At 44.8% G+C, this 11,210-nt stretch overlaps 4 protein-coding genes across 5 annotated transcripts; 1 reads left to right on the plus strand and 3 right to left on the minus strand.

Moving 5' to 3' along the window:
* Nucleotides 1-334: 334 nt before the first annotated feature.
* mlst8 (MTOR associated protein, LST8 homolog (S. cerevisiae)) lies at nt 335-2,951 on the plus strand. Its single transcript, XM_086139049.1, has 9 exons — nt 335-388; nt 651-798; nt 1,080-1,131; nt 1,209-1,371; nt 1,489-1,564; nt 1,630-1,782; nt 1,959-2,083; nt 2,185-2,348; nt 2,441-2,951. The coding sequence occupies exons 2-9, from the start codon at nt 670-672 to the stop codon at nt 2,557-2,559; spliced, it is 981 nt and encodes a 326-aa protein (XP_085995175.1). The 5' UTR covers nt 335-388; nt 651-669; the 3' UTR covers nt 2,560-2,951.
* On the minus strand, nt 2,804-4,906 carry bricd5 (BRICHOS domain containing 5). Of its 2 annotated transcripts, none has more exons than XM_086139053.1 (6): nt 4,838-4,906; nt 4,639-4,770; nt 4,409-4,561; nt 4,209-4,316; nt 3,080-3,230; nt 2,804-2,898 (listed from the first exon to the last, which is right to left on the minus strand). In XM_086139053.1, the coding sequence occupies exons 1-6, from the start codon at nt 4,904-4,906 to the stop codon at nt 2,804-2,806; spliced, it is 708 nt and encodes a 235-aa protein (XP_085995179.1). The 2 variants fall into 2 exon arrangements, with proteins under 2 accessions (XP_085995179.1, XP_085995178.1); XM_086139052.1 differs by having other exon boundaries at nt 4,206-4,316.
* A 484-nt stretch (nt 4,907-5,390) lies between these two features.
* Nucleotides 5,391-7,925, minus strand: pgp (phosphoglycolate phosphatase). The gene is made up of 2 exons (XM_086139050.1): nt 7,089-7,925; nt 5,391-6,925 (listed from the first exon to the last, which is right to left on the minus strand). Exons 1-2 carry the CDS (start codon nt 7,681-7,683, stop codon nt 6,600-6,602), a joined length of 921 nt encoding a protein of 306 aa, XP_085995176.1. The 5' UTR covers nt 7,684-7,925; the 3' UTR covers nt 5,391-6,599.
* A 367-nt stretch (nt 7,926-8,292) lies between these two features.
* zdhhc4 (zDHHC palmitoyltransferase 4) lies at nt 8,293-11,178 on the minus strand. The gene is made up of 6 exons (XM_086099219.1): nt 10,189-11,178; nt 9,985-10,058; nt 9,691-9,869; nt 9,481-9,606; nt 9,074-9,318; nt 8,293-8,886 (listed from the first exon to the last, which is right to left on the minus strand). The coding sequence occupies exons 1-6, from the start codon at nt 10,309-10,311 to the stop codon at nt 8,587-8,589; spliced, it is 1,047 nt and encodes a 348-aa protein (XP_085955345.1). The 5' UTR covers nt 10,312-11,178; the 3' UTR covers nt 8,293-8,586.
* Nucleotides 11,179-11,210: the final 32 nt, after the last annotated feature.

Here is an 11,210-nt window from a genome sequence, read left to right on the forward strand (position 1 = left end):
TTTATCCTAGGTATTATCAGATTTTGTTTAAGGAAGACGGATGCAAACATCTCTGAAACATTCAGACAATTTACACAAGGAGTTGAAAGGCTGGGACATGTGTGACATTGAAAGAATGAACAATTAACATTTCTTGAGCAGAAGCCTGCTAGCTTCAAGACATGCATCTTCTCAACATAAAATATAATTTACACTGTATTCATATTTATGTGGCAGGTTTAGTCAATTTTGAAATAACAATACCGGTAGTTTGAGAGAATAACAACGAGCCAGCAGATGGCAGCATTGACGCGAGCAAAGCGGAACTTTTGTCATCATTATTTGTTGCTCGGGGGGGGGGGGGCTATTTATAAAGACGTACAGGTTTAGTGCAGGACCAAAACCAAAGGTAATCAAAACTAATTTAACTCTTCCAAGCTTAGACATACAGTCATTTATGTTTTTTTCCCATGCAGAGTTGCACATTTACTATATCGGCTTTTAATACCACGGATCTGTTGTTCCAACCCATTTAACATAGCAACGAACGTCAGCTGCTGGTTGGCGTCATTTGGATGCTGCTGCGTGGAAATATGCTGCACTACCTTCGTGTTGTGTCGCCTAATAATTGAACGTTAACACGTATTGGTGAACTATACTCACTTCGACAGTGGCAGCCAGAAGACAAGCATGAACGTGAATCAGGGGACCGTGGGCAGCGACCCGGTCATTTTAGCCACGGCCGGGTACGACCACACAGTCCGCTTTTGGCAAGCCCACAGCGGAATCTGCACCCGAACAGTTCAGCACCAAGACTCTGTATCCTTTAATTGGGGATCACACTTCCGGTTGAAGACAACGCAATACGCCTTTGCGTCACCTTTTAATTTTGCTTTTAAGCTCCAAATTCACTTTTAGGCTTTCGTTTTGATGCTAATCATTCTGCAACAATGTTTTGTACTCAATGATAAAGTTGTGAGGGGACACTGATGGTCGTGGTTCACATAATTGACTTCCATGCAGGAAGTGTGGGTTCAGTTCCCATTCAGCGACTGGAAATCTGAGAAATTAATTGTTTCTTTAAGAATACTTGTGGCCAGCAAGTCAATTCGCTTGAAGTAACACCTGACAGGAGTATGATTGCTGCTGCAGGTTAGTTACTTAAAAAAAAAAGCACTCTTGTCGTCAAACATGCATGTCATGAATCAAACGTTGCCTTCCCTTTTAAGGTTATCAGCATATCCGCATGTACGATCTGAACTCCAACAATCCCAACCCTGTCATTAACTATGACGGCGTAAGCAAGAACATCACCTCTGTGGGCTTCCATGAAGATGGACGCTGGATGTACACAGGAGGAGAAGATTGCATGGCTCGTATCTGGGACCTGAGGTACTCCATTGCCATTACGTTGCGCAAAATCATAAATACAGTAAATGTTTGGATAAATATGAAATATTTAAATACAATCAAATAATGAATGTGTCAAACTAACTTAATCCTGCACAGGTCAAGAAATCTGCAGTGTCAAAGGATCTTTCAGGTCAACGCGCCCATCAACTGTGTGTGCCTGCATCCGAACCAGGTGGGATGTTCACAAATGTGCGTTGATGTTGATTTTTGGTCAACTTGAAATGCGCATTTTTTTAGGCAGAACTCATCGTCGGAGACCAGAGTGGAGTGATTCATATTTGGGATCTGAAAACGGACCACAATGAGCAGCTCATTCCCGAGCCGGAAGTGTCGGTCAACGCAGTTCATATCGATCCAGATGCCAGTTACATGGCAGCAGTCAACAGCTCGGTCAGTTACTCAACTTTATTATTATTTTTTTTTCTTTTAACCCTTTCAAGGACAGCGGTTACTATCGTGTCATCAGGTTACCGGCTGCATGAAAGGGTTAAAATCTACATGGAAGGAGACAAACGGTGCACTTGTGCCTTTAATTCATAAAACTTCCTCGTTGTTCTCCACGACAGGGTAACTGTTACGTGTGGAACCTGGCCGGAGGCATGGGAGACGAGGTGACACAGCTCATTCCCAAAACCAAAATCCCAGCACACAAACGCTACTCCCTACGCTGCAAGTTTAGTCCCGATTCCACGTGAGTCTTTGCCTCGGCGACAATTCTACGCCCGTAACCCACAACCTACCTCACGAGGCATCAAATGAGTGTCGCTGACGCCGAGGTTCTCATTCTGTCAGTCTGTTGGCCACCTGCTCAGCTGATCAGACCTGCAAAATTTGGAGGACGTCCAATTTCTCCCTGATGACCGAGCTGAGCATCAAGAGTAACAATCCTGGAGAGACATCTAGAGGCTGGATGTGGGACTGCGCCTTCTCAGGGGACTCGCAGTATATTGTCACAGGTAGGCCTAGTTTGATCATATTAGCGCTTGACCAAAATGTCCCCGATCATCGGAATAATAATGAATTGCGTTATTATTTTTTTTTTTCACAGCTTCCTCGGACAACTTGGCTCGTCTGTGGTGTGTGGAGACGGGCGAGATCAAAAGGGAGTACAGTGGCCATCAGAAGGCCGTGGTGTGTCTGGCCTTCAATGACAGCGTGCTGACCTGAGATTCGGGACTGTGCAATGTTGAAAGCAACACCATAAAAAAGTTTTTTTTAAAAATCATATAAAAAAAGTGCGCCGTTGTCTTTTTTTTTTTAATTCAACACTGACATTACACTGGTTGTCGGTACAAGAGGGCAGCCAGGGAGGGTTGTAGGCAGGAATATCGTATTGACAGCATTCGTCTTGAAGAAAAAGTTCCTCTTCCTAATCTTTTTTTTCCCCAGGATAATTGTTAGAGATTGAGAATTACTCCGGTAGGTAGTAAAAGCAAACAGACACGCAGATGTTGTTGGGAAAGCATATGTCGATGCAGAAATAGACCAGCCGCTGTTTGCCCGGCCCTGAGAAAGACAGAAACCGAAAATGGTGTCAAATAAATCAATCAAAACTGAAATGGCTTGGATTTTCTCATGCATGCGTACCAGTTGTGAATAAGTCTTACACCAAATTGTACTTCCTATACATTCGCGTTCGAGTCATGTAATTTGCTGAGTGTCTTGAGGTCTGTTCTCCACTTCTTACCTTCGGCCCTCTTGGTCCAGTGAATAGTCTTATCCTGACACAGAAGCTTCAGAGGCTCTTCTAAGGTAGAGGCATCTGTCTGACGAGCAGGCAGGACCCCCAAGAACTCCGTGCGCCGGCGAGTCTCGTTTGCAGAAAGCTGGAACGGATTCTGATGGAAAAAGAAAAAAATATTAACATGTTGTGGTGACTTATATCAGAAGTACGGTTGGTCAATTATTAGAAAGGCCCCCCCCCCCCCCACAGTATGACAAAGTGCAGTTTCATACTTGTGGTGATCGACAACCCCCCAAAAAAAAGCTATTTGTAAATTTGTATTGGAGATCTTGAGATCGTGCAGATTAAAATGTGGCTGGTGGGCGTGGCTTTCGAGTTCATAACATTCAAGAAAAAACTTTTTGCCGGGTTGGCCAATATGATCATACGAGCCAGCTTCATCGAAATGCAGAAAAATATGTAGATGGCCGCTCAAATTGCCCAATGAGAACCAGTATTTCCCTCCAAAAGAGAAGTTTAACCCCCCACCCCCACCCCACCCCACCCACACACACACACACACACACAGTGAGGCTATTGTATCTGCTGCAGTCTCCTGTAAGAAGAGCCCAGGCTGCAGGGATCACATGTTCTGAGGAATCCAGCAGGAGCGAGATTTGAAAAGGATCTTCTTCACCCCCCCCCCCTCCTCCCACCAATTTGGATTTAGCAGCAAGGTAGTCATGCGGAACCACATTTTAAACGCACAAGTATCAAGCTAAAAAAAAAGTTGTGAATTCTTCAGGGGTTGGGTTAAAACTGCCATACTGTGCCTATGAATTCATCTTTATCTTCGCAAGATATTTTGGACAATTCTACACTTGCAACTTTGTGGGAGACCGTTTTCGCTCGTGAGTCCGGGGACTTCTCCAAAAGGATACTTTCGGAGGGGACTGTATGTCCAAAAAAGCTCCTCAAACCCATTTCAACATAGTTCCTCGAGAAGATATTGGCCAAAAAATGAACTTTTGTCCAAATAATCTCTTCAAATCACCTCAACAAGGTTCCGTGGCACCTACGTATTACTTTTGTTTGGCCCGAGTATAAAAAAAAATAATAATAATTGAATACTCAAGGGTTCACTTTTTACTACCTTGTGTACCGATGCTTGAAGAAGGGAGTGCACATTCTCATAGTCCGATGTCTCCATGGTCCGCAAGAAGCAGCTCTCCTGGTGGACCGGCTGGTAACATACCAAGCCCTGAAAGAAAAAATGTTTTTAAAAGCATGGCGGAATTTAATCAGACCTTTTTTCCTCCGTCATACCCCCGTTCATCGCTCCCGTGAACGTACGCGTTTCATGTCAAAGAGCACAGTGGACGTCCGATTCGCCCGCGCGGTCACAGAAAAGGTCACGAGGCCGTTCTGCTGGTCCACGATTGCAGACTGATTGAGGAGCAGGACCCCTGCCGGGTCTGGAGCGGTGAATCGGACAGCCTGTGAAGACTAACGGAGATGAGGAAGAGGAGGATGATGATGATGATGATGATGCGAAATAGGTTGAGAGATAAGACCAGCCAAACCTGCCAGAGGCGATGCGGCAACTCGAGGTGGCCAGTCAAACCGAGGGCCAGGAGGATAAGGAGCAGGGAAGCCGAGAGGCTGACGCAGAGAGCTTTTTTGGGGATGTGGTGGAAATCCGAGGAGCCCCCTTTCTTTGGAGACAAAAGCAGAACAGCTGAGAAAAGTTCGGCATGAAGAACCAGGAAACGACACGCTTACCGTGCAGCATCCCCTTTCCAAAGTGCCTTCCGGGAGATTCCAACATCTTCCCATCCCGCGTCCCATCATGGCTCCTCACTCGGTCTGCTCCCTTGTCCAACGGCGCCGGAACGGAGCTGTGCTCATGACGAGCGCTTGTCCGAGATCCGCTTCACCTGGCTGCCTTCCGTTTTCATCCCCAGAGACCTCCCACTTCACCCCACCACCCCCTCCTCCTCGTCTCTTCAATCCAAATCTTGGAATCACCCGAATTTCATCGGAGGAGATTCTTTTCATGCCTCTGACCCTACAAGGAAGAAGCCATTACATTTTGGTGTGGATCCACAAATGGTTAAGAGATAGGCTCCACAGAGTTCCCTTCCCGCAATCTTTTTGGACTTCACACACGCACGCTTGGCAGCCGACCTCAGTGCGGGACAATAGACAAAAGGCAGAAAAGCAGCCACGGCACGGAAGGCATCTTTCAGCAGGCGAGAAGGTGATACGCGACTCTGGAGTAGTTCCCGCAGGTGAAAGCATCAAAGTGACTTTACGAAAATAAAACCACGGCAAGTTGACATTAAGATTTTTGTTTTAATCAGGATCAGCGTTGTGTATTTGTGTGAACATCAAGAGGCCCGCATAAAAGAAAATCATTAGCCCCATAGCCAAAGTGCCCAAGCCATTTTTAACACAATGTCACAAGATCGATAAAATATACCAAAGTGCTTTTTAAAAAATATTTATAAAGACTCTCACTTATCTAGATCATGGTTATTTGCAAAACATGACTTAGGCAACTATGGTGTTAGGCTAACAAACTGCACATGTAATTTACATTTTTGCTACTCGCCATTATCCCCCCCCCCCCCCCACGCTTGAAAACGGTTGCAAACATGACTCCGTTTGCAGCTCACTTCCTTCCTTAAATTGCAGTTAGTTGCCAAAGCAAAGGCGCAATTAACCCTTTCATGGACTAACCTGGTAACATTGTAAGACACAGGTGTCAAAGTCAAGGCCCGGGGGGCCAGATCTGGCCTGCTACATCATTTTATGTGGCCTGCGAAAGCAAATCAAGCACGTCAAGTTCCATGATGCTTGCTAAAGTCTGCACCAAAACTTCAAATTATCATACGTAATCCACAATACCAATCATTATTCTTGACTTGTGATTTTAAAACTAATTATCTATCAATATCAATCAAAAGCGACAAAAATGAGTTAGACACCCATGTTATAAACTGTCCACTGTAGTAACCGCTGTCCCTGAAAGGGTTAAAGTACACGATTATCTGAGAATGTTATACTGTGTGGTACTCGTCTGTATTCTTGAAACTGGGTACATGGAAAATATATATGAAATAACAGTACTTAAAAAAAAATACACTCATTTGTAACTTGTGAAAAAAAGCTAGTCCCGGGTTAGCATACCACAGTTTGACACAATAACCCCGAACGCTTTCAATAATACTCCTTTAAAGATTTGAAAATTTCAAATGACGACAGACTGTGGTCCAAAATACTCTCACTGAATTTGGCTTCTTGTAGAATTCAGAATCAAATTACATTTGAGAACCATTTAAAAGTTACTGTGTCTTCTGGCTCATGCTAAACCCGTTAGCATTAAACTGATTTGACTTTTTTTTTCAGCGGGTCAAGTAGCACCTTGAAATGGACAATTCTGTAGAAGATCTTAAAAAGCCGACGGTAGTTATGTCATAAAGATGATAAATCATGACTAGAACCGAGACAACTGGAAGATGATGGTGATCCCAAGAGTCCTTCATCCCCGCAGGGCCGGGAGCAAGTCCGCAATGCTCTCCACGTAATAATCGGGCACCATTCCCTGCCTCTCCGAGCAGCCGCTCTTCTGATTGGCCTCAGCCTCGGCCACCGTGCTGACGCCGGTGAGGGTGAGGAGCGTCTTGAGGCCGCAGTTGGAACCCAGCATGATGTCCGTGTCTAGGCGGTCGCCCACCATCAGGCAGCGGCCAGGGTCCACGTGGAACTTGGAGGCCACGCAGTCAAACATGAAGCGGCTGGGTTTGCCCACTGTGGCGGCCTGGCGCTGGGCTGCGGTCTCAACCGCCTGCAGTAGGCAGCCCGTACCTGACGGGAGCGAGAAGAGACACAATTTGAACACTTAGGCCTACTACGCTACTGGTCAAGATGGCGGTATTTCTTGAGGTGTAAAAAGCTTGAGTGCCAGAAAAGATCGGAAGTGAAGGAAACCAACGCAAAGCACCCAAGATCCAAGCAGATTTCTTCCTACCTGGGACTGCCGTGCCCCCCTCCAGAGGCAGCCTGGTGTCTCTATTGGTGCCCACAAACAAACAGTCCATTCGGGTGAGGTACTGCAAGGCTCTGTTCAGCTTCATGTAGCTGAAATGCTCATCAAACCCGACCAGCACCGCCTTCACGTCGGGTTCCAGGGGCACGTTGGCCCAGTCGGTCTGCTTGCCGAAGACATGGTCCGGTCCCACTCCGGTTTGCTGGATGCCGACCGCCTCCAGCTCCTGTTTCATAGCGTTGCTGCCGATCAGGTACACTTTGCCCTGCAGCTTGCACACCGTCTTCAGGTAGATGGCGGAGCAGTACGCGGTCCCAAACACCTCGTCCTCGCTCGCGTTAAAGCCCAGCGTGGACATTTTATCCACGTACATCTTTCTTGTCTTGGTGCTGTTGTTGGTCACGAAAAAGACTTTCTTGCCGTGTTGCTTGAGCAGCTCGATGACTCGAGGGGCACCGGGGATGGCCTGGTCCCCCCTCCAGATGACCCCGTCGCAGTCAAACAGGACGCTGTCCACAGAGGCCAGCAGTTGTTTCGCCAGCTCGCCGCTGAGTCGGACGCATTTTGACCCGGCCATGAGGAATTAAGTTGCGCCCAAGTGTTCAAAATAAACACGTAATTTGTAGTTGCGCAATCGACGACCGTTCGCTTTCCGCACCAGGAAATATCTCTAGCGCATGACAAGGTTGCAAGTCGAAAGCAAGTTATAACATGACCATAAGTCAAACTTTTCGGGGTAAACAAATGGCTTAATTGTACTGAACAGTAATTATGTAAAACCTGACCTTCCAGTGAGCCCTTCTTCATGCCGATGCGATTACTTCCGCACCGGCTTATGAGATAGGACCCACGCTAGAAGCCCCGCCTACCGCCCCCTAGCGTCCGTTTCCACGCCTGCCTAAAATGTCATTATGGAAATTCCTTCATTGGACGTTCGGCTAATCTAAACATGATGTACAGAGTAAACACATTAAAAATATTCAATTTTCAAGCTATATATACTCTCTGCCCATTTTAAAAGGTGCACGCATATCCTGATATTGCACAAATATGTGCAGGGAGCACATGCTCCATCAATCACAATTAGGATTAAATGTACATTCATGTTGCACATGATTCTTGTTCAGCACTCTATTTTGGGTGTTGTGGATACATCATTTAATCAGTGAATAACACAATAAAATAATTCAAATTACAAATGCAAACCTTTTAATAGTGAAAAAATACAATTTAACTCATCCAGTTAAAGCAATACATTAAAAAAATGTTTCACATAGAAATTCCCTAACACATTACAGAAAATTCTCCTTCAAAATTAAAAATCGGATCAATGGTGCAACAACAACGAAGGGATTCAATATTTGTTCTCCCTTAGTCGTGGGGACTTTTCCAAGCTGTGACATTGTGTGGGTGACTATTTTTTTCAGAACTAGTAGTTGATCGTAGAATGTAAACAGACACCAAGCGCAGTGACAATCTTCTAAGTGGTTTTTTTCCCACCAGGTCGTCGAGGAAAAAATATTTCTCCCAAGTTCCGCAGTACCCCACGGCTGTAGTAGTTTCTCTTCGAGTTGTGAGACGCCGCGCTACAAAAATGATCTCCCGTGGGAGACGGGTGGCAGTGCTGACAAACGTAGCCGCGATTTCTGTACCACTCGTTGGAAGTCTGATTGATGAGCGCCAAGAACAAATGGAACAGTGTGTAACCAGCGAGCAGCAAGAAGACAAAGACGACGAAGCCCAGCATGAAGACGATTCGGGGGAAGGTCAGGAACAGATGCTACAAAGGAAAAAAAAAAAAAGAGAAAATATTTCAATATGAAATAAGGACCAAACGATCAATTTCCAGCACTCCCACTGGAGTTCACCAGCTTTCCAAATTGCCACTCAAACCTTCTTCCACTCCTTTGCGATGACATCATCAAAGCTGGTGGATGTTTGTTTTATTGCCACTGATTGATTTTTACCTGCATGGCAAATTGAGGCCCAGCTGGCTGTTGCTGGCCATACTCATCAATATAGCTGGCCCACAGCAGCCCCGACTGCAGCACGGCTTCAATTAGCAGGTCGGCCGTCAGGATGGCAATGTCAGCCGACATGGCGCATACGCTGATCAAGTAGAGCAGGAAGTAACGGATGTTGTAGGCACCGATGCAGTTGTTCACCCAGATGCAGTGGTGGTCGAAACGCTGAACGCACCTGTCGCACACTCCTGAAGTACAAAGTGCATTTGGGCTTCGTAAAGTTTGAATTCTCAATAAAATATCAGGAGGAATGAAGAAAGGCATGAATGCAAACAGTCAGAAAGGATAAGATGCAAATACAGTTTTCGATAAAGCCACAAGGGTGTGAACAAACGAAACAAAGAACTCACTGCAGTGCTTGGAGCGGGCAGGTTTGATAAGGTGACATGTTGGGCAAGAGATGCCCGGGTGAAACAGCCTCTTGTCGTATGGATACACGTTCAACTGGCTGGAGTTTTTCTTCTTGGTCACGGTGCCTTCGAGATGGTATCAAATAAACAGTTACAGAGGGAAAAAGGACAAAATAACAAAACCAAATGCAAGGCCAACAAAAAAGGTACCTGGTTCTTTGTTGATGCAAAGGTAGAAGAAGAAAGTCTTCACGACAAGGAGGATGTAAGGCACGGACAGGCTGATCAGAGAGATGCCCATCTCGACGCAGAAACCAAAAACCTCATAGGTGAACTCGGCGTATACGGCCCCTTCTAACAGGATGTGCAGAATGATGAACATTTTGGTCCTGCAGCGACAAGGAAGTGGCACATTAGAATGGCCATGTCCTGAGAGTGATTACAAGGCATCAAATGCATGTCTATGATGTGCAAGTATAAAGTGTACAGACGTTGTGTACACACCTCTGGTGAAAAAATCTGTGCGAGGTCCACTGTAAACACCGCTTGAGCCATTTTGGAGTAAGTGGTACAACTAACTGTGAAGGGGAAATTTAAAAAAATAGTAAACAGTATTTTAGTGGGTGTGTTGATCGTGCCATACTTACTCCAACAGCGCCCTTCAGAGTTCATTTCTGGAAACGTCAATAAAGACCCCATGTGTCTTACCTTTGTTGTGGTGTCGAAAATGTAAGAAAATGGACTTTGTTGCTGGCCCGAATATTTGCAGACTAAGATGATGGAAGTGAGCACCACAGTCACGTAGATGGCAAACAAAGTGAGGAAATCCATGTCTCACGGGACTACCTCAACATGTGTTCGCCGTATAACCTCACCACAACGCCGATAATATCGCCACTGTCAAATTTCGCTGTCGTTTTGTTCCCAAGTGAAGCATAAATGACAGCATAAATACATTCTAAACTTCTAAGATGGACAGGTTTAACGTCAGTAAGTAAGATTATTCAAAATACAGTACACGTTTTTTTTAAATTTAACCTCTAGACGCAAACAGAACTATTTGAAAATATTATCTCACGTTAACGTAACTGGTAAAGTTGTGCAGGTAGCTGACGTGGTTTTTCTTTCACGTTTGGTCTACTTCCTGTAAACATTGTTACTTCCTTAGCATGCGTGGCTCGCTAACAGCAGTGGGTGGGGCTTAACTATGCGGAGTCTGGCAAGACTAATTTTAAAACGACTCATTCAACGTTATATATTTGATATGTGTTTAATATAATCAGAATAATAATGTCATTTATATTTATTTTCCATTTTCGTGTTTATCCTTATTTTCCGATTAAGTGTCTGACACGTTATTAAAAAATGTATTCGTCTTTTGTGCTCAGATGCGCTCGTGTGTTTTGTTACCTTGTGCTCGCGTTTTGCGTTTGTTTTTCATTAAATGCCGACTGCATCAAAATCTGTGTTACGAATTATTGATCTATTCGGGGCTTTATCTTTCTCATCTTCAACTGATTTATATGCAGAATACTGCATGTTTTGTGTTTATCCCATTGTGTTTTATGAAAAGAAATGGATATTTTTATATCCCATTGCATCAAAATCAGAATCATGAATTATTGGCCTATTCCAGACTGTAATTAATCCAAAAAAAAATATAGAACCGTTGTTCATCTATAGTTAGGTCTGAAGTTGTTGAAACGATATGAAGTGCTCAACGTAAAATA

The sequence above is a fragment of the Hippocampus guttulatus genome, chromosome 19, assembly GCF_054856545.1.
Source record: "Hippocampus guttulatus isolate MCC_2025c chromosome 19, RoL_Hgut_1.0, whole genome shotgun sequence".
NCBI lineage: Eukaryota > Metazoa > Chordata > Actinopteri > Syngnathiformes > Syngnathidae > Hippocampus > Hippocampus guttulatus.